Source organism: Octopus sinensis, linkage group LG20, assembly GCF_006345805.1.
Source record: "Octopus sinensis linkage group LG20, ASM634580v1, whole genome shotgun sequence".
In the NCBI taxonomy this organism is placed as follows: domain Eukaryota; kingdom Metazoa; phylum Mollusca; class Cephalopoda; order Octopoda; family Octopodidae; genus Octopus; species Octopus sinensis.
The window spans coordinates 30,359,648-30,383,813 of NC_043016.1; the positions used below are offsets into that span (position 1 = coordinate 30,359,648).

At 35.2% G+C, this 24,166-nt stretch overlaps 1 protein-coding gene across 6 annotated transcripts in view; it reads right to left on the minus strand.

Annotated features, from left to right (window-relative positions):
* The window catches only part of LOC115222642 (synergin gamma), a 67,720-nt gene that overhangs the window by 13,059 nt on the left and 30,495 nt on the right, over nt 1–24,166 (minus strand). For 4 of the 6 annotated variants that reach the window (XM_036511624.1, XM_036511623.1, XM_036511626.1 and 1 more), the window contains 8 exons: nt 23,380–23,577; nt 22,946–23,135; nt 19,672–19,834; nt 18,159–18,429; nt 17,928–18,077; nt 13,773–13,830; nt 11,595–11,701; nt 8,007–8,705 (listed from right to left, as the gene is read on the minus strand). In XM_036511624.1, coding sequence (XP_036367517.1) covers nt 8,007–8,705; nt 11,595–11,701; nt 13,773–13,830; nt 17,928–18,077; nt 18,159–18,429; nt 19,672–19,834; nt 22,946–23,135; nt 23,380–23,577 — 1,836 coding nt within the window. The remainder of the gene's footprint in view (nt 1–8,006; nt 8,706–11,594; nt 11,702–13,772; nt 13,831–17,927; nt 18,078–18,158; nt 18,430–19,671; nt 19,835–22,945; nt 23,136–23,379; nt 23,578–24,166) is intronic. The other 2 variants (XM_029792958.2, XM_036511625.1) reach the window with 2 other exon arrangements.

Genomic DNA, 24,166 nt, shown 5'->3' on the forward strand with positions numbered 1-24,166 from the left:
ATAAAGAAAGGGAATAAATTAACTTGTCTGATAATCACAATAACAACAGGATAGTATTTAAAATAATACTACATACTTTGGTTAATTCATGTGTAAGCTTTCCTGATTTTTTTTTTTGCAAGGCAAAAAAGAAAAGAAAAACAAAGAACTGTTATCTTTAAACAACAACAACAAGGTTACATAAATAAATGCCAAATAAAAAAGAGAAAAGAATCATTTCATTAAATATAACAGATATTAATGAACTTGTAAACTGTTATTAAATTAATAAGGTTACAGCATAAAATGGATAAAGGTCAGCTTGTGCTGACCATATGCAATTTGAGTTCAATAAATAACTGAAAAGAAAAGAAAAATTACTTTCAGTATGCTGATCAAATGGAATATGAATCCAGTAACAGGTTTTCTGGGGTTTTATTATCAATCTCAAATAATTTTTTTAGAAATCATGCACAAAAAATACTTACTTTAGGAAGCAACATTCCTAATACTGTACCAACTAAACATGTTTTTCCTTGTTATAATAATTTCTTTATTTAATAATTTTTTTTTATCATTAATTTTCATTCTTAAAAAAAATACTCTGTTCAACTTGTTAGGGTGGTTGGACAGATGTTATATGAATGAACAAATAATTGCTTTTACGAATGGCACAAGGTCAGAAACTTAAAGGAGGAATTAAATCGATAAAATCATACCACTTGGTACTTTTATTTTATCAACTCCTGAAGAATGAAAAACAATGTCGACCTTGGTAGGAATTGAACTCAGAATGTAAAGAGCTAGAAGAAATACCACAAGACATTTTGTCTGAAGCGCCAACAGTTCTACCAATCCATCATTTAATTTTTAATTTAAATTTCAGAGCTGTCTCTCTTAGTTTGATCATGATGCTAGGAAGCTGGGTCTTTTTTCACTTTTTTCTCATCACTAAAGGTGAAATTTTGATCAATTTAAATTTCCAGGTTCACCACATTCATTATGTTAACACTCATTAATCTATCTATAGCATAGTGATTAACAGTATAAAATATATTTTAATGGATTTCCAAAGTTTATAAATTATTATATTTCTTAGTATGCATACAAAAGCTTCTGTTCTATCATGACAGCTACAACCTAATCATACCAACCAGCAATCCAGTTTTTTTGGGGTCACACCAAGCTGTGCCAATATAATGTGGGATAAATATAGTAGTAGTAGTAGTAGTAATCATCATCATCGTTTAACGTCTGCTTTCCATGCTAGCATGGGTTGGATGATTTGACTGAGGACTGGCAAGCCAGATGGCTGCACCAGGCTCCAATCTGATCTGGTAGAGTTTCTACAGCTGGATGCCCATCCTAACGCCAACCGCTCCGAGTGTGTAGTGGGTGCTTTTACATGCCACTGGCATGAGGGCCAGCCAGGCAGTACAGGCAACGCTCAAATGGTGTTTTTTATGTGCCACCTGCACAGGAGCTAGTCAAGCGGCACCAGCAATGACCTCGCTTGAATATTTTTTCACGTGCTGCCGGCACAAGTGCCAGTAAGGCGACACTGGTAACGATCACGCTCGGATGTTGCTCTTAGTGCTCCACTAGCATAGATGCCAGTCAACGAATTTGATTTTGATTTCGATTTCACTTGCCTCAACAGGTCTTCGCAAGCAGAGTTTAGTGTCCAATGAAGGAAAGGTAGTAATAGTAATAATAATAAATTCCAGCCGAGGATTATTAATGTTATTATTATTTATAAATATATACATATATACACAGACATAGTACCAAACTTGAGTATGTGCAATGCATAAATTCAAACATAAGACACCTGATTGTGACTGGAGATCAAACTTATTGAAACATAATGTAGATGTAAATATTGAAAAAAAAAATTCATTGAAGAGTTTATAGACAGTCCCATCTCAGACATTGAATTTTAGTGCTAAAATTTAAATATAAGAAATTAATAGATAATGACAAAAACAACAAAAATTATGAGAAATGAAACTAGAAGATTGAAAGATAATACTGTTTCTAGAATCCTCATTTAATGTCGATTTTAATTAAAAATAATTTTTTAGTTTCACAGTAAGGTGAAAATAGTTAGGGCTGAATATACACTTCTTGAGAATTAGTGAGTGTCAGCTCTTAGGAGCTCACGCACTCATTTACAGACACACCTACACATACATACCAAGTTCTTAAGGAATAGATGAGTTCTGTAGGTAAGTTCTTGGCCAACTTCATCCTCAAGCATCAAAGCAGGTGTCTTGATATTGAATAAACTCCAACAACTACAGAAACTATTTAAACAGGCCTGGACTACTAGACACACAATAAGAGTAACTTCTTTTGAGGGTAGTTGGCTGTTATTTCTATCAAGTCAATCGACTACAAATATTTTGCTCCTTCAATGGCTCAGAAGTCTTCATCTAGGTGTATAGTGCCATCTATATAATTAAAAATATTTTAAGTACAAATTTGTCCTATTATTTCTTTGTTTAATTTCAGGCCTCAATGGAACAAATGTGATGTGTTATTGGACTGAATTCTGCTTAGAGCAGGCTAGATAGGCACTACTTATTCAGTGAGAAAGTATGGGATGTAACATAGATATGATAATCTTGATGCAAATAAAAGTTTTTTTAATGATAATTTTTGTCTTTTAAAATTGGCTTCACATTTTGGCCAACAATTCTGAGGTAGGGAGGGTTAAGTCGATTATATCAATAGCAGTGTTCGACTGATATTTATTTTATCAACCCTGAAAGGATGAAAGGCAAAGTTGACCTTGCAGCATCTGAAAATTTTGTTTAATAACACAATTAGATGCAAGCTTTTTAGTTTATTCTAAGACTATTCCATATTTTAATAAATACCACAAACATAAATTTAGTTGCTATTACTGTCAATTTGGTAAATAAATGTAAATAAAAACCAAGACAAGTGTTACTAAAAAAAGTATGTTAAACATATTTTACAAAGGTATTTTACAAACAATTGCTGATAATGAAATTACTTAAGTAAATATCTATGTAGACAATAGTTTACATTTAATATTGGTTCAGTTAAGGTAATTACATTTTTTTAATTTAAGAATCAACATTGATTTATGATCAAATTAAACATTTACTTTATAAATTACATTGTTTAATTAAGAATTATCTATCAACAATAATAACAAAATAAAGAGAAAAGATTTTTTACAAACAACATATATAACATACATAGATCATAAGTGCAATCAGAAATTTACAACAACAGAATAATAGATAAATTGTTAAAAATATACAAAAAAAAAAAGATAAAATAGTTAGCCAACCACCCAAACCCACACAAAAAAATTAAAATTTCATACAAAATGCAACAGGAAATAAGCCAGATGTCAAAGCGCAGTTCCCTGTGATTTAATTCACATATTGAAAGAATGGTAAGGGAGAAAGGATTCTTGGACGGAGTTTCTCTAAAAACGGTATTTTTTGCGAATATTGTTGGCAAAACTTTCTTAACAACTGTAGCATTTATCAATATACGTTTTATTCAGTAGACGGTGAGTAAAGCAGCTAAGAAACAGTCTTATATCAATAACCAAGTGGTCTCAAACATCTTTGTGGACAAAGGATTGACGAATTACTTTCCAAAGATGTCACATCACAGCTAGTTTGTGAACTTTAAAAAAAATTTATATATATATATATATATATATAATGAAGGTGAGGCAGGAGAAGGTTCATTTTTTTTTTCTTATAAATTCAACAATCGTCAACAATAATAGGGTTCCCTAACACTTTATAATAACTTTAAATTCAGTTTAACCCAGCCAGATATGTCTGAATATTGTGAGCATAGTAAAAGTAAGAGTAGAGGCTAAAGAGAATAATGGTGAAGATGGTGATGATTAAAAGAACAAATGAATATTATATTGGTGTAGTAAGTAAGAAGATGCTAATTTAAAAGATAGATGAAATACCATCATTAGCCAGATCCTAAAACAAGACCCAGCTTAATGAAGTTTATGAATCACAGATAAAATAATTAAAGACACATCATAACAGGGAAAATGATAAACGAATTAATACAGAAGGAATAAATTAGCTATGAATGATGATGAGATAAAAAATGAATGTAACAATGAAAGTCCTTATAAAGAGTTCTGAAGCTGAGAGGATTATTTCTTAATGTTTAGCTAACAATTATGACTATGTAGTATTTAGTTATTTACTATATTGACTATTGTAGTGTTTAGCTGTCAACAATAGTAATTAAGTAGTGTTTAGCTTACTACAATGAAGTGTTATCTATCTACAATACTAATTAAGTAGTATTTTGTCATCTAATACAGATTTGATAAAAGTTCTCACTTTTATGCTAGTTTTGATCTAGTATGGCTCAGTGATTAGAGCATCGAGCTTACGATCGTGAGGTTGTGAGTTCGATTCCCGGACCGGGCTGCGTGTTGTGTTCTTGAGCAAGACACTTTATTTCACATTGCTCCAGTTAACTTAGCTGTAGAAATGAGTTGCGACATCACAGGTGCCAAGCTGCATTGGATCCTTTGCCTTTCCCTTGGATAACATCAGTGCTGTGGAGAGGGGAGGCTGGTATGCATGGGCGATTACTGGCCTTCCATAAACAACCTTGCCCGGACTTGTATCTCGGAGAGTAACTTTCTAGGTGCAATCCTATGGTCATTCATGACTGAAGGGGGTCTCCCCCATTTAGATATCTAATAAAGTGATAATAAAGTGTTTAGTTATTTTCTAATTTGGCATTATTGTGTTTAGCTATCTAGTATGGTGATAAAGTGTTATTTTCTACATTAGTGATGTTGTGCTTAGCTATTTCCTCCAATGATAAAGTGTTTAGTTATTCTCTACCTTTGATGATGTAGTGTTTAGTTTTCTTCTATAGTGATAAAGTGTTTAGTTATTTTCTACATAGGTGATGTGTTTACCAAAAAAAAACAAAAACTCAGTGATGAAATGTTTAACAATGAACTAGAGTGACAATGAAGGGAATGTTTAACAATCAACTGTAGTGATGACATTAAGAACAATAGAAACATTAATATGTAAGACAAACTACAATAAATATATCTAAATGTATGTTGTGAGAGACTACAAAAAAAAAACTATAACATCAACATATCAGTAAGAAAAAAAAAAGAAACCCAACGTAAAGCAGACACCACATGCATTCTCTCTTTCACACAAAACCTTAGTTAAAATGTACAGTTGTCATTATGCATGTGAATTATTTACTGTTGCATTCTGCAAGGTGACAGGCATTAGACTGTGAGTTTGAAGACAACAAAGATTTACTGACAGCTCTAGTTACTCAAGTTAAAAGGCAACACCAATAGCAATATCTAAAAAAAAAAAACCCATGTATATGTGTTGCACTTCCAGCTAAATGTAATAAAAAAAAAATAGAACCAAAAATAAAACAAAATGAAAAGATACAAAAATAATTTAAAATAAAATATACTAATTTAAGATAATTATATTTCTCTCCAGTAGAGCAAAGCTGCTAATTGAATTGCCTTAACATTTAAAAACTAAATTCAAATTCTTTAGTGTTATTGTTTATGGCATTTTGGAAGAGGATGACCCAGGAACGCATTGGAGGAAACTGGAGGAAAATGATCTCCAGATGTTGAGCCTTCACTTATATACACCACTCTGTAACCTAAGTGTACCCCCACCATCACATCTTCACCTTCTCTGCCCTCTCTCTCCTATCTCTTTCCAACCGAGGTAACCATGTATCTCCTTTACTGCAGGATACCTGCTTCTGTCCCTCTATTCATACTCTACCCTCTCATCACCAGGCACAAAGCTACTTCCCTCAACACAACTCCTCACTCACTTGAGAGGTTTTGTCTTGTAAGTTATTTGGTGACCTCACTGGTGCTGGTGCCACATAAAAAGCACCCAGTCCACTCAGTAAAGTGGTTGGCATTAAGAAGGGCGTCCAGCCATAGAAACGATGCCAAAGCTGATAGAGCTTGGCACAGTCTTCTCACTTGCTAGCTCCTATCAAACTGCCTGACCCATGCCAGCATGGAAAACGGATGTAAAATGATGCTGATGATGATAAAGGCTCAATGACCAAAATAAACGAGGCGAGGTTGGCCAAGAACGACCAACCACCGATTCATCAACCTTCCTTTTTAATTCTGGAAGGTTCAAAGTTTCAGTTGTCAGGAATATAATCTTTGAATAAAAAGCTGTTGTTTAAAGCTAGGTTTAATTTTGAGTAATTTGTGATCAAATGCATTCCAGCTATGATTATCCTATCTTTATTACAGGCAAAAAGGTGCGATTTGAGTGAGATTTGATTATTATTTCTAGCAAAATGAGAGCCCATATTAAGGCTCCTCATGGAACAAAAGATATTTTAAATTGGTATCGTTAATAGTTAAACTTAGACATTATTAGACTAGAAAACAGTGAATTCTTTTTAACATAACAATAGAATAAGTACAGAGTAATTATGTCACAGTGAATGAGTGTTGAATTAATAAACCTGTATGAAGGGGTACCCATACACATCAATGATTGGGAGTAAGAAGTAATGTGGCACATGATAAAACTACAGCTTCCTACAGAAAATAACATCTCATCTACCATTCCTAAAACATGATATTTATCAAAAAGTAGGTAACAGGGGTGCTTTGTAGGTATTCCTAATATAATACAGAGCAGAAATATTCTTAGATCTCTAAACTGATAAGATGAAAAAAACTAATTCTTTTAATTTTATAAGTACAAAGAGTAAAAAGGGATAGGTGTATGTTCATAAGTGTACATCTATCACACTTTTGGAAGTTAAACAAAATCAATAGCATCATCTAGATATTCTCAGATGCTATGAATTAAGAACAAGGGGAAAAAAAATTACGACTAAAAATGGAAACAAATTAATAAGCTAATTACTAATTAATATTGCTGAATATTATTTTAATAAACGAACAAATAATGAAAAATATTTCTTAAATAACATGAAATAAATTAATGGTTATTATAAAGTTAATAAGTGAAAACTAATTAAAAAATTATAAATGAAATAAAACAACACAAAACTTATAAATAAGAATGACTGGAAGCACATCTGTACAGGGTGAGTGAAAGCAATTACAGTGAATTGTGCTAGAAGAAAAGTAGAATTTTAATTTTATGAAGCAGAAGAAGAATGATACACTGAGGAAAGTGAAAAAGAGAGAGAGAGGAAAGCGGAGAAATTTTAGATTTTAAATCTAGGAGCAAGTGAACTATTTCTTTGCTTTCTCTAATTATAGCTAATAAGAACCTAACAAGTTTTTTTGTCTTTTTGGTTTTTCCATTGTTGCTGTTCCTTGCCAAAGATAAGGACGGAGAACATTAGTGGAAGAAGTGGAGATGTACAATAGCCCAAGTGGAAAAGGAATAGAAAAAAAAACCAGATCTTTTTTAAAAAAAAATCATATCATGAAATGAAAATAGAGGAAGAAATTAAAAGAAGTAAAAAGAGAAATATTAAGGAAATTGTGAGAATTAAATAAAAAGAAAGAAAAAAATGTTATGGTGTAAGTAAAAGAGAAAGATTTTCGAAAATGGTAAAAAAAAAATTTAAATAAATCACAAAGAATGTTGTAAGAAAATGATTAAAGCAAATGATGAAATTAATGAAGAAAGTAAAGCAAGAGTAAAAATAAATAAATGTGAGGCAAAGACTAAACTGAAGCAAATACTACATTTAGGGAAAAGATAGACTTAATGTGAAAGTAAGTTAAAAAGAAATGAACTGAGTAAGAAGATCAGAGAAGAGAGAGAGTCATAGCAGATACAATATATATATACAGAAAGAGAGAGAGAGAGAGAGAGAGAGAGAGAGAGAGAGAGAGAGAGAGCGATGGAAGTAGAGATATGAAAAGAAAAAGGTCTAAGTAGTGAGCCGTGGGAGAAGGGACTATGCAAGTAGTGACAGTTATGACAGCAAAGTAAGTTAGTCCTACAAAGACCTTTGTGCTGACCAATGTTTACCTGGCTGTAGAGCTGATTGAAAATCTGCCCAATTCTCAGTGGTGTTCTGGTCACCCGATTGTCTACTATCATCTGATGTGCTATCAGACTTCTGGTTCAAGGTAGATGATGCACTCGAGAGAGACGTGGATTGCAAATCGTCCTCGATGTAGTTTAATTGCCTGAAGACTGCATATTTGTCTAACTGGTTGGTGGCCATTTCAATCTCCTTCTTCATAGAATGTATTATTGGCGCGGCTTTGAAGTCAGAATATTCATCTTCCACTGCGTTAAGATCTGCCGTTTTGAACTCAGTGCATCCCTCTGTTTTCTGTGCCTTTATTGAACTTAAGTTGGCAAATGAGCCAACGTTTACAGTGCTGGCTAAATTATTTGCTCCCGGGGGTTTACTTAATAAAGGAGGAACTATTTCTCCAGAAGGGGTAGTGGTTGGAATTGGGCTTTTGGGAGGGGTTTGGGGATTGCTTGGAAATACGGTATCCCCTAAATTAAAAGATCTGCGCGTGGAAGATAAATTTGGGGAGGGAACCTGCTGCATATTTCGGCGGCTCTTAAAATCGTCAACATAAAGATCGAGGGCTTTAAAGTCCTCACCCTCGGACTGCTCAGAAGTACTGAACTGGCTGGTGTCATCACTTGGTTTACTGTCAGCAGACTTGAAGTCATCGTAATCATCATCAAAGCTATTTGTTGAGGTACCTGAAAAAGAAATTATAGTTTCATGCAAAAACTTGTAAATAATTTTTACTATTTCAAAACTATCTAAAAATTCTTAAAAATAAAAAAAAAAAGAAAGAAAGAAAATTATAAAAATGAAATTATAAATACATTTAGAAAATTTTTCAGAAAAATGACTTATGAAAAAAAGAAACTATATTTTTAAAAAATAAATTAATAATCTACCTATTAAAAATAAATTAACAATTAAGACGAAAATAATTCTAAGTGATCCTGTTGCCCAGAGGCAGGTCTATAATCAATATTATGATCATTAACCCTTTTCTTAGACACCAGCACAGTCAGGATCACATTTATCTGTTGTTATATTAATTTCCTAAGACAACAGGGTGTGATTTGAGGAATAATAAACTGATGTTTCTAGCTAGATGAGCAACTGTTCAGAGGTTTCCTTATACATTTCCAAACAAGCCACATACTGAGAGAATCCTGATTGTCTTCTCCAGCAAGACCCCAAGACCAGATCTGATATGTATTTCTTCAATTAAGACAAACAACTTGTACATATTTAAGAGTCCTACTTAGAAACACTACAGAGTATTCAAAGATTTAAACTAACAAACTTATAATAATGGTTTCAAATTTTTAGCACAAGCCAGCAGTTTTTGAAGGGAGGGGGAAGTTGATTACATCAACCGGCGACATGACTGGTACTTATTTTATTCTTTTTCTACTCCTGAAATTTTGGGGGAGGGGGCCAGTTGATTAGATCGACCCCAGTATGCAGCTGGTACTTATTTTATTGACCCTAAAAGGATGAAAGGCAAAGTTGACCTCGACAGAATTTGAACACAGAATGAAAACAATGGATGAATTGCAGCCAAGTATTTTGTTTGGCATGCTAAAGGGTCTGCTGCCTTAAGCATACTTATAATAGTAACCACGACCATTGTATTGCAGGAAAAGGTATTAGGATAACGAAATAATTTAAATTTTTTGAAACAAGCCATATGAATATTTCCATAGGTAAATATGTTACAAACAGAGAAATAATTATTTGGCATTTATTGAAGTATTTAAACATTCAAATTCACACACACACTCAGGCATTATGACACATACATTCACAGACATCATCATAATCAATTTTACATCCATTCTCCAAGCTGGCATGAGTTACACATTTTAACTTAATCCAACAGATTGGATGTAATCACTCGGAGCTGTAAGATCAAGATGGTGGCCAGGGTGGATGCCTTTCCTAATATCAACCACATTACATAGTACCCTGGGTACAGTCATAGCATTAGAACTAGTGAGGTTGCCTATAGATTGCAAGAATAAAGAGCCCTCTCAAATGATGGAAGAATAGGAGAGAGAGGGATTACTATGAGTTGGTTGGTAATACTTAATCATTGATTGCTATGGTTTAGATTGGTTTAACCCTTTAGCATTCAGATTATTCAGTCAAATGTAATGCTCATTTCATCATCATCATCATTTAGCGTCCGCTTTCCAGGCTAGCATGGGTTGGATGGTTCAACTGGGGTCTGGGAAGCCAGAAAGCTGCACCAGGCCCAGTCTGATCTGTGAGTGTAGTGGGTGCTTTTTACGTGCCACCGGCATGGAGGCCAGTCAGGGCGGCACTGGCAACGGACAGGTGGTGCTTTTTACATGCCACCGGCACGGGGACCAGGCGAGATTCACATTAATTTAAAATAATCATACATTATCTTGAGGCTTTGAGATCCTAATGATGTGATCATTTATTTTTAAAATGACATTGAAGAGCAGGAGTGAGAGGTTAGATATGGCTCGTTTGAGCATAAAACAGGTAGAATATTTGGGCCTGATATGACCAGTTTAATATTAAACGGTTAATAAATGAAAACTTAACCACCACAGGAGTAACAACTTAACCTGCCAGTTTGTCCTTAAATTATTCCTCACAATTTGTCTTTCAATTCTGACTGACTTCAATGGCAATGTTTCACAAGATGTTTCCTTAAACTATTCGAACCTAACTGAAATTCTTGACACCTCTCATTTGCAATGTATTCTTCACATTCTAACATCTCTTTACTCTTTTACTTGTTTCAGTCATTTGACTGCAGCCTTGCTGGAGCACCACCATTAGTTGAGCAAATCGACCCCAGGACTTATTCTTTGTAAGCCTAGTACTTATTCTATTAGTCTCTTTTGCCAAACTGCTAAGTTACGGGGGCGTAAACATACCAGCATCAACTGTCAAGCAATGTTGGGGGGACAAACCCAGACACACAAACATACATACATTATATATATGTATGTATATATAAATATATATATATATATACACACACACACACACACACACACACACATATATATATGACAGACTTCTTTCAGTTTCCGTCTAACAAATCCACTCACAAGGCTTTGGTCGGCCCAAGGCTACAGTAGAAGACACATGCCCAAGGTGCCACTCCTACGCTAAATATAAAACCTTTGTTTTACAATCAAAAAACCTAATAATCTTGATGGTCTGTTAATTCCTATCAAGCCTAAATGAAAGGTTTGACAAGAATTAACAGACTATCAAAAAATGGCACTGATGTAAACCAAGGAAACTTTGGTGATACAAATATGCAAATAGAAATATTAGAGATTTCAAATTTTGGTGCAAAGCCAGCAATTTCAGTAGGATGAGTTGATTACATCTACCCCAGTGTTCAGAATAATCAAAGGTATAAGTTGAGAATACATTTATGTTTGGCCCTTTTACACATCTTTATGGGAATCCTTCAACAACCTTAAACTTCTATTGTTTCCTTTCTGACAGTTTATATTTTACATGAACATTATTTATTAAATTACAAAATTATGACCAAATCATCAGAGAAGGAGAAAGATAATGGTAAAGATTTTTACCTGAAGAATCATCACTGCAGAAAAAATTTCTTACATTCGAATATTTATCCTCAGCACTTAGCTCTGGTAATGCTTCAAATGCAACTTTAGTTACAGGTGTGATAGAACTGCAAAATATTAAAAATGCAACTTAAAGAAAAGAAAAAACAAAAACATATAACACTGCAATTTTTTAGGAATTCTGTTAAAAAATTTATTTGGAGAAAATGTAAACAAAAACAGTTTTTGTTTATAACCACTTTTGTTTTTCAGTGCTTGTATGGATGGGATAAATTTCTGTTTCATATTTTGTTGGAGCTTTTATTGTTGTTGTTGTTGTTGTTGTTGCTTAAGAACAGGTCAACACTGATCAGATAAATGTTGCAGTCAGGACCATCCTGCTTTTTTTATTTCAGAAATAGTAAATCAACCACATCGCAATACACTAATAGGCAATATAAATGTTGGTTGGTTGGTTTGTCCAGTCATTCCTTACATCACGTACACAGGAGGGAGAGCAAAAAAAAAAAGAGAGGAAGAAAGAGAGATACAGAGAGAGTTATCATAACAGTTGCAGGATGAGTGCACATAGGTTTTACGGCAGGAGGAGGAGTAGGAAAGGGAGTAAATGACAAAGTAGTTGTAGGGGATTTTATACAAATGAGGAATCTGTATTGTAATGTTGCATATAATAGTGAGATGTAGGTACCGAATGTAAAAGATTTGCAAAAGTCAGAAAGAAACAAAACAAGCATGACCCCCACAGGGTGAGTAATGTTAATGTGCAGGAGCAATGAGGCACAGATGAGCTGAGAGAAAAACTGCATATAAGAGACATCTATACTGGTATGGACGCATAATGTGAGCAGATGATGACATTTGAAGGGAAAAGTGCCATAGGATTCATGTGGAACATGAAAGACCAAGTAAGAGACACAAGCAGAAGAGGTGAAAGCTGATCTCTGAAAGTTCGATTTCATGAAAGAGATGACAAAGGAATATAACTAGTGATGGGACGATGTGTTGGAGGAGATTTGTTGAATCCAGGAAATAAAATGGGAATAAAAATTATTATTATCATCATCATCATCATCATCTGTAGAAGTTCACATCTACTAAAGCAATTGTTTTCTAGTTGGAAACCCTTCTTACTATTAACTGACTGCTCAACTACAAAGTATGAGTAGAACTGAAGTGAGAGTTAAGGGTTGATGGAAAGCATCGGTCACAGTGTAACAAATGGGAGTCAGTTGCTGAGATTTATGTATCCTGGTCAGAAACACCAGATACTAAGTGAAATAATATATCAGAGTAGTAATGTCAGAAACTCAATGCTTACAAAAGTGTTCATTACAAGCATAGAGTGTAGTTGTTTATCAAGGGCTTAATAAACTAATTGTGATTATATTAAGAGAGAGAGAGAGAGAGAGAGAGAGAGAGAGGAGAGAAAGAAAAATAACTGCAGAGGATGTGTGAGAGAATGGAAAAAGAATGAGGCAAGCTTGCTCTGCTGAATGTGTAATGTCAAGCATGCATGTTGAATGATGGACAGGTCAAAACGTGTCAAGTTATCCAAGTAGAAGGAACCTACAGAAGGGGACAACAAAAATATGTGAGAATAGGTAGAGACCGATCCCAGAATTCTAGGGCTGCAACAAGTAGTGAGAGACTGTACTGAAAACAAACTGACCCAACACAATCCAAAATCAATGACAGACATGATATGATAATTGATTGAATGGCAATTAATTGACTGTTGAAGAGTAATTGAATGAATGATTGATCGAATAAAAATTGAATGAATGATTGATTGAATAAAAAATGAAAAATCGAATGAAAATTGAATGAATGATTGATCGAATAAAAATTGAATGATCGAATAAAAATTGAATGAATGATTGATCAAATAAAAATTGAATGATCAAATAAAAATTGAATGAATGATTGATCAAATAAAAATTGATTGATCGAATGAAAATTGAATGAATGATTGATCGAATAAAAATTGAATGAATGATTGATCAAATAAAAATTGATTGATCGAATGAATGAATGATTTCTAATTTAAGCAGAAAAACAAAATTTCAGATAATGATGTATCTATACTGCTCAGTGAAAGCCTTTCATATGCAACATACTGCACAGTTTGAATTTACTAAATAAGCAGAATAGATAAAAAAAAAAAAGTCTCAAACTCACTTGCAATTTACTTGGTTTACATCAGTCACAGGTGACATATTAAATTGGTCCAAAGAATCTAAAATAACAAGAATATATTGATTTTTTAAAAATTCTCAAATCATAATATAACAAATGATATTAGACATTACAATTTCCAATATGACCCACATTTCTGCTGATATGCCAGAGTTCTGGTGAGTTATCTTGTGGGAGATAAAATGTTGCAGTCTAAATAGAGAGACATTTATTTCAAAACAGAACAGTAAGCATATTTGTGGTGTAATCATTAATGATGATAAGCAACATGCTAGAGATACAGGGTCCGGGACTGTCTGTCACATCACTAGTACTTATTTCTAATCATATGACATAAAAGCCAAACACCATGAATGCTAAATCTCCTTCACTGTATTCCAAGACGTAATGAAGCTTTCTGTGTTTTGAGAAGACCTTAGCGTTGGAGCTTGCGATGTAGGGCATTGTTTTATTTGATCATCATTGTCTGGTCAAGCTCGCTCAGACATTTTTCACCTGCATACACCATCTATGTCAGTCCTGCATTAGTTGAGGGAGGTCTTCAGGGAGGTAACCAGTGTCCTCTGGAGAGATGATCTATGTGCATTACATTTCGATGACCTACTTGAATACAGCCATGCTTTGGTATCCATAGCAGTAGGTCACTTGCCAGCAATGTCCTGCAAACCACGAGTGCCTTTCCCTTATAATTTTGGAAACAAGCAGGAGGTTGCTGTACAGCTTTTTTTGGTGGGATGAAATCTCCAAGATATATTATCAATATTTGATATTGATATATTATAGCTATCGATTGTAGTAACAAAATGTTTAGTACCACAATTAATCTAACTACTTCTAAATGACTTTAATTCTTTCTTCATTTTTCTATTTAGAAAACACTGAGAAAGGGTTTGATATTTAAATTAAAAACACAACATTTAATTTGTAGTTAGTTTAGCTAATTTAGAAAATAGCTCAACAAAACACAATAGCATATAATTAAAAAGAAAACAGATTTATAAACCCGAATAAGGACTGCTGGCTTGTTTAATTGTCAAAAAACTGTTTTAATTTCTGAGGTTTAAAAAATAATGAAAGATATTGGAAGTTGATGAAAATATAGCTTCTTGTATATGGAGGGTCATATAAATTTAAAATATTACTGCAAACAACTGTTAAAATACCAGTCATATATTCAGGTTGATTCAATTAACATCTTGCAGATATACATTTGTGGCTTTGCTTCTATGCAAGAAATCTGCTTGTGAATATATCAACCTATACTGAAAGAACATCATTACTGAAATCTTCATCATTATCATAATTTCATTTTCTTCAATGCTTGCATCGGATGGACAGAATTCTGTTTGAGCAGATTTTCTATGGTCAGATGTTGTTGATGCCAAGTCTCACTTGTTCCCAAGCATGATAATATTTCCCAATCTTTTATCTTTAATCTTTTACTTGTTTCAGTCATTAAATTGCTGCCATGCTGGGACACCGCCTTGAGGAACTTTGGTCAAACGAACCGATCCCAATATTTATTCTCTGTTTAACCCTGGTACCCATTCTATAAGTATCTTTTGCCAAATCACAAAGTTACAGAGATGTAAATACACCAACAACAGTTGCCAAGTGGTGGTGGACAAACATAGACACAAAGACACACACAACAGGCTTCTTTCAGTTTCAGCCTACCAAATCCACTCACAAGGCTTTGGTTGACCTGGCATTGTATTAGAAGACACTTGCCCAACATACCATGCAGTGGGAGTGAACCCAGAACCATGTGATTAGGAAGCAAACTTCATACCACACAGCTACGCTTGCGCCTGTAAAATGAAAGGCAAAGTTCAACTTGGCAGAATTCAAACTCAAAATATAGAGACAGACAAAATGCTGCTAAGTATTCTGTCTGGCATGATAACGATTCTGCCAGCTCACCACTTTAGGGCAGACATATTTTTCGTGGAAGGCAAGAAATGAACATCATTTGAGTGAAGGCGATGTTTGTTTACAGCCACCACATGAAGTTAAAACAAGGGTACAATTACACACACACACACACACACATATTATATTAGCACAGTTCAGTGTGACTCCAAAAAACAAGTATTGCCAGTTGGCATCATTAGGCTGTAGCCGGCATAGTAGTATAGGCACTTTTATATGCATATTCAAAATGTTTCCTGTAAATGAACTTAGACACACACATATATATGTATCATCTACATTTAACATCTGTTTTCTATGCCAGTATGGGTTAGACTACATATATATGGCAGGTTCTTTTAAGTTTCTGTCTATCAAACCCACTGAATATAGTAGGGGCTATAGTAGAAGACATTTGTACAAAGTGCTGTAGCTGTACAGTGGGATTGAACTCATGTTTGGAAAACAAGCTTCTTAACACACAGCCACACCTAGACACACTAATTAAAACATAGCAATTAAAATATTCCCAACATGAAAACACCACAGGAGTGGCTGTGTGGTAAGTAGCTTGCTAACCAACCACATGGTTCCGGGTTCAGTCCCACTGCGTGGCACCTTGGGCAAGTGTCTTCTACTATAGCCCCGGGCCGACCAATGCCTTGTGAGTGGATTTGGTAGACGGAAACTGAAAGAAGCCTGTCGTATATATGTATATATATATATATGTGTGTGTGTGGGTTTGTGTGTCTGTGTTTGTCCCCCCTAGCATTGCTTGACAACCGATGCTGGTGTGTTTACGTCCCCGTCACTTAGCGGTTCGGCAAAAGAGACCGATAGAATAAGTACTGGGCTTACAAAAAAGAATAAGTCCCGGGGTCGAGTTGCTCGACTAAAGGCAGTGCTCCAGCATGGCTGCAGTCAAATGACTGAAACAAGTAAAAGAGTAAAGAGTAGTGCAAGTTTATACTCCATTTTTTTTTCCTTTATTAGAATGATGTTTCTTTGTAACTGGATGCCCTTTCTATTGCAATGTACTCAACTAAAAATCAAGAAACCTGTTTTTAGTCAAGTTGACTGAAGCAAGCAGAGTTATGTCTCCAATAACTCCACACAGTAAGCTAATGATGAAATACAATAATATTTGAACAAAAGCCATTATGTTGGGCCATTCAAAATATTTTTAATAAGAAATTTTACACAGTTCATAATTGGCTAATGTTAGTGAAAACAACTTTAACCAGTTTTTGATATTGAGCAAATAATCCTTTTGACTATAGGCAGAAGGCTTGAAATTCTGGTGGAGACAATCAATTACATCAGCCCCAGTGTTTAATTGATACTTTATTTTATTGATCCTGAAAGATTTTAAAGTAAAGTTGATCTCAGTGGAATTTGAATTCAGAATATAAAGCTGGAAGAAAAGCTGCTAAGCATTTTGTCCAAGCATGCCAATGATTCTGCCAGTTTAATGAAAATAAATATTAAAAATCTGGAATTAAATTGTATTCTCAAGTTTTGGTCTCTATTCTTTTCATCTCTGCTCCAAAATTAGTTCAAATAATTTTTGGAAAACTTTTGTTAAGTTAGAAGGAAACATATTTAGATTGTTTAGAGTGATATTGATTTTGTGATGTTGGCACAAGACACAAATTTGGAGTAAAGAGTATAGTCTATTAACCTTTTTGATACCAACCCACTTGAAATTGCGCTTGTTTTAAGGTATTTTAAATAAACACCACTAATATGAAAATTTCATGTTAATTTATGTCACAAGCATCAAAGTTATTTTACTAACTTCTTTATAATTTTCAAAATCAATTCATGGAAAGGCATTGTATTTTATCAGAAATATGGTAAAAAAAAAACAAAAAAACAAAAAAAAAAGACAAAACAAAAAGAGATCAATCAAACCCAGTTTGTGATTGTTATTTTATTCGCCTCAGTCAGGATGAAAGACAAGTTTGACCCCAGACAGAATTTTTCAGAATTTAAACACACAACACAGAAAAACGTAACTAAATACTGCAGTGCATTTCATTCAACATTCTACTAATTCTCCTAATCCCCAACACTCGGAAGAGTAACAATTAAAACTGAAATTTCCAAAATAACAACAAAACTATAAAATCAAAATAATAAAGCATAGAAAAAGTTCAAACACAATCTACAGAGAAAACAGTAAAAATTATAAGAAAGGAATTTAAAAAAAAAAAAAATTTATACCTGACGTTATTTTAGGAGCAACCTGAAAATCAGCGAAATCCTCATCTCCATATAAATTCTCTGTCAGGGCTGTCTGTGTAACTTCTTTAGAGAACGTTCCAAAAACAGGAGCACTCTGAGATGTGCTAAGCTGAGTGGAAGCATTTAACCCTAAGAGATAAATATATTATTAATTTTATGAAATGAATACATTAACCAAAGCCCCAAATAGTGTTAATGCTAAATACATACCAAACGTGGTTTCTAGTAAAGATGTCGGGGTATTTTCAAAAGGAACTGAAGTGGGTGGTCTAACGGTAGATGAAGAATTTGGTAGCAATGTCCCACCGCTGGCTAAAGATGCATCTTGGGTGGCAAAAGATGGTGGTGAAGATGCTCCAAAACTTGTGACAGCATTCTGCTGTGTTGGTGTTATTTGAGTGGCTGAGGCTTGGTTGAAAAATGGCACCGGTGGAGAAGGTAGCTGATGAAGAATCTCCATTGATGGAATGCCTTGGTTATTCTGCAAAAATTACCGATATTACTTATTTGGATTTTTTCAGTATTAATATCAGAATTATAATTATTAAAATTGTTGAAAATAAAACACCGCAGAGAAAATATTTTGTTTTATTCAAAATATGGTCTAATGGATTTAAAAACAATTATATTATCACAGCAGTTGTCATGAATACATATCCTTATTTCAACCTTATTACATTCCATCAGCCATCAAAAAAGACACAACACTATCATATTGTAGGAGTCATAAGCAAGAGAGAACACTCACATTGCATCAGTCACAAAAAACAGGACATTATATGACATTAGGATAGAATATCATCATCATCATCGTTTAACATCAGCTTTCTATGCTGGCATGGGTAGGACGGTTTGACAGAGGCCTTGCGAGCCAGATGGCTGCACCAGGCTCCAATCTGATCTGGCAGAGTTTCTACAGCTGGATGCCCTTCCTAACATCAACCACTCTGAGAGTGTAGTGGGTGCTTTTATGTGCCACTGGCACGAGGGCCAGTCAGGTGGTACTGGCAATGGCCATGCTCAAATAGTGTTTTTTACGTGCCACCTGCACAGGAACCAGTCCAGCGGCACTGGCAATGACTTCGCTTGAATGTTACAAGTGCCAGTAAGGCGACACTGGTAATGATCATGCTAAAATGGTGCTTTTTATGTGCCACCAGCTATATTACTAGTCATAAAGAGATACAACACTATCAAATGATGTTAGTCATAAATAGATACATTACAGACCTACTGTGCAACAAATGAGAAAATTAAGAGTAACCCTACAAATCCTGCACTACAGAAATACAAAATACATAGGCGCAGATATGACTAAAACAAGAAATAAGTCCATTACCTCAGGCTGGCCAAAGCCTTGTAAGTGGACTTGGTAGACAGAAACTGAAAGAAGCCCAACATATGTGTGTGTGTGTGTGTGTGTGTTTCTTTATTCCTCACCACTACATGACAACCAGTGTAGGTGAGTTTATGTTCCCATAACTTAGAGGTTTGGCAAAAGAGACCGACAGAATAAATACCAGGTTTAAAAAAGAAATAAGTATCGGGGTCAATTCATTTGACTAAAAATTCTTCAAGGCAGTGCCCCAGCATGGCCACAATGTAATAAGTGAAACAAGGGAAAGAACAGAAGAAAAAAAGATATGAGTGACAGCTGCCAAATTCCCTGTCTCTGGCCAATAGAATAAGTGAAAAAATGCATCAGAACACAAAGAGAACATACCTGTGCTACCGCAATAAGAGATAACAGAAGATAGAGTTCTTGTTTGCTGAGTTGCCCTGGTGTCGTCATATTACATACTTCCCAAATCTCTCTCAAAGTCTGTCGAGGAAGATCACTTAAGAGAAGAATTGGATATAGTCTGTCTGTAATTATACAATCATTCCTGGAAAAAAAAAAAAGAGATCATTTTTCAATGTAAAGCAATTTGCTGCCAAAATATTGATGTAGAATGGCCGTGAGATTAAAGTGCTGGACTACACCCCATGTATTCAGGTTCAAATTTCACAACTATTACAATTGTTTTGTGATCCTGGATCAAGATATGTTAAACTATGTACTTCAGTTTATTAGAAATGATAAGAACAGAAAGCAATCAAGCAGGCTTTCTCCAGTTAACTGATTAGCAGTAGGGGACAGCAATGATGCAGTGTGGGTTTTGGCTGCACTGTGTAGTGGTCAAAATGCACTCACCACCCTTCATTAAATATGTTAGACTACAGCAAAAACATGCATATGAAGTGGTTAGCTGGTGAGGTCCACACCTTGTACACCCCACATTGCACCATCAAGAAACACCATCTATTTATAATAGAGGTAAAAAAAAAATAATGAAAAAAAAAAAGAGAAAGAAAAACTAAGAAACCCAAATGCGAAAATGGAAACAGAAATTTAAACAGCAAAAACAAAATAAAAGTTATGGAAAAAGAAAAATCAATATTTCTCTATTTTACATCAACTTGGAGCAGCAGAGAAGCAAATAGCAAAAGAATGAAAAAAAAAAGTAACATAAGGGAGAGCAATATGGAACAGGAACATTAGATTAATATTGGAACTGATCAATATAGATCAGATCAATATGTTAGTCTTTCATATGCTACGCTTTTGTACATTACTAATATGTGATACAGTTCTGTGTTCTACCTTATTCTGTTCTCTGCTACCATTCTATATGATTGTTCTATGTTACTGTTTTATAACTGCTCTATTCTATATTGATCTAGAAAAGTAATGCAGACCGATAATAAAAACCATATTAATATAAAACAAAACAACATCGAACAGAATGCTGCAGAAGAGCAACATAGAGCAGAGAAACATACAATAGTAACACAGGTAATCATCATCATTGCTATCATCATTTTAATGTCCATGTTTCAATGCATGCATACGCTGGACAATGTTTACTGAGGTAGATTTTTCTATGGGCCAGGAGCCTTTCCTGTCACCTACCCTCACAGGTTTCCAAGTAAGACAATATTTTCACTTTGGCCAGACATGCTTACGCAGAATACCAGAAATAAATGACACTGCTTGCATGACAGAGACACTCATTTACAACTAAAACATGATGTCAAAACTAGGGGATGCACACACACACTTGCATGTGTGTATGTGTGTGTGAGAGAGTGCATGGCTTAATGGTTAGGCTGTTGCACTCAAGATTGCAAGATCATCATCATCATCATTTAACGTCCACTTTCCATGTTGGCATGGGTTGGACAATTTGACTGAGGACTGATGAACCAGATGGCTGCACCAGGCTCCAATCTGATCTGGCAGTTTCTACAGCTGGATACCCCTCCTAACACCAACCACTCTGAGAGTGTAGTGGGTGGTTTTATGTGCCACTGGCACGAGGGCCAGTCATGCGGTACTGGTAACAGCCACACTCAGATGGTGTTTTTTACATGCCACCTGCCCAGAAGCCAGTCTAGCGGCACTGGCAACGACCTCACTCAAATAATTTTTTCACATGCCACCGGCACAAGTGCTAGTAAGGCTATGTAGGTAACAATGACAATGGTACTTTTTACGTGCCACCAGCATGGAAGCCAGTCAGCTACTTTGGCAACGATCATGCTCGGATGGTGCTCTTAGCGCGCCACTCGCACGAATGTCAATCATGCAGTGCTGTCATCGAATTTGATTTTGATTTTGTTTTCACTTACCTCAACAGGTCTTCGCAAGCAGAGTTTAGTGTCCAATGAAGGAAAGGTACATGTAAATGGGCTGGTTACACCCCTGGCATAGGCCACGGGTTATGATCTCACTTGGCTTGCCAGGTCTTCTCAAGCGAAGCATATTTCCAAAGGTCTCGGTCACTAGTCATTGCCTCGGTGAGGCCTAATGTTCGAAGGTCGTGCTTCACCACCTCATCACAGGTTTTCCTGGGTTTACCTCTTCCACAGGTTCCCTCAACCACTAGGGTGTGGCACTTTTCCACACAGCTATCCTCATCAATTCTCACTACATGACCATACCAGCGCAGTCGTCTCTCTTGCACACCACATCTGATGCTTCTTAGGTTCAACTTTTCTCTCAAGGTACTTACACTCTGTTGAGTATGCCCACTGACATTACACATCTAGTGGAGCATACTAGCTTTGTTCCTTGTGAGCTTATGCATGTCCTCAGCAGTCACGGCGATGTAGCATGGATGTTCGTACACATGCATCATACAGTCTACCTTTTACTCTGAGCGAGAGGCCCTTTGTCACCAGCAAAGGTAGGAGCTCTCTGAACTTTGCCCAGGCTATTCTTATTCTTGCAGCTATACTTTCAGAGCACCCATCCCTGCAACTGACTTGGTCACCTAGGTTATGGAAGCTATCAACTACTTCTAGTTTTTTTCCCTGGGATGTGGTAGAAGTTGTTCTCTGCACATTTTCAGTATTTATTGCTCCTGAACATCTGCCACATACAAAAACTATCTTCCCAGTTAGCCTTCCTTTGATATTGCTGTACCTCTTATGTGCCCATAGCTTACACTGGGTACATCTTATAGACATGGAGCTGAGCAGCTCTCCAGCTGGCCAGTACCTATCAAGCCATCCAACCCATGCGAGCATGGAAAATGGATGTTAAATGAGGATGAAAATGATGAATCGTCAAAAATACAATATCAGATATGGTCTGGAGTTCACCATAGTAACAGTGGCCAGCAAAGCCAACCCTACTTTGAACAATAACAGTAGTGATTTAAGATAATTTTGTTGTTATTTCTAGTAGGTTGAGCAACCATACAGAGACTCCATTGCTAGAATGGAACCTAAGTTCAAGAACTCAGTTCAAAGGAAGGTGAGTGTGATTCCATAATGTCTACATATTGTTAATGTAAGGGATTAATGTTTATAAAATACTCAATTAAACAATTAACTTTCCATTCGTTAAAGTTTCAGTTTAATGAATATCATTTTTAAAATTGGAAAATGTCACCTTTTGAGAATTTTTAAGAACTAAGAAATGTTAAAGTTGTTTTTTTTTTATAACTTACGCTGAAGAAGCTTCATAAACTTGTCTATAGACGTGTGGAATTTGGTCATCATCCAAATAACACCATGAAGGAAGTGTCTGGAATGGTCCCATTGGATACTGAGAAACTGTTGGTGTTGTACTTCCACTATCTGGTGTTGTACACTGAGGTTGCATGTTGGAACTAACATCTGGTGTTACAGGTGGCTGATCTGCAAATACAAGTAAAAACTAACAAAATGAAACATTTAACTGAATAATTTATATGAAATTTTAACCAAAGAAGGTAATTTCAATTAAACTTTCTTCATTTAACAATATCAGAATTATAAAACCATGATATGGGGAGAAAAAACAGAAAAATTTTCCAAACTTGAAATCAGTTTAAACCTGCATAAAAAAAAAAACAAACCAAACCACAAAAAATATAAATTGAGAAAAATAACCATGACCTACCTTCTACTTTAAAGAGGCCTGACAAACTTTCATCGCCGTCTTGCCACTTACGAGATCGCTCACTGCTTGTATATGAGGCACTCCTCGAGGTTGTAACATTGGTTAGGTTTGTTTCCCTCAAAGTCTTTTTGTTCTGGAATGTTTTGGCTTTCTGAGAAACATTTAGGTCAGAATACTGTAACATCATCGCCATTAAATCTGAAAAATTAATCAGCAAAATTATTGTGAGTATTTGTTTGTGAGTATTTTGAGTTCATCATTATTAATATGACTGATAATGTGGCAAGCTGGCAAAATTGTTAGAAAACTGGAAAAAATCCTTAGTGATATCCATCCCAGGTCTTTTACATTCCAAGTTCAAATCCCAGGCGAGATAAGCTTCGCATTTCATTCCTCAGGGATCAATAAAATAAAGTACCAGTCAAATACTGACATTATTGCAATCAACAATTAACTTCCCCTTCCCCTCAAGAGTGCTGGCTTTGTACAAACATTTGAAACCATTATTATTACAATCCATATTAATACTGTGGCTGAATGAATTTTTGCTAAAAACTCTTTCCAGAGTTATCTCCAAATGCAACTGAATCTTTCAGGAGTAAAAACCGAATTTCTTCTTCTTCCATGCAGTGCCACATAAAAGCAGGTGTACCGTACCATGTAAAAGCACCCAGCACACACTGTAAAGTGGCTGGCTTTTGGAAGGGCAAATCAGAAAGGAGTCTGGTGCATCCCACCAGCTTGCCAGCTCTGATCACACCATCGAACCCATGCCAGCATGGACAAC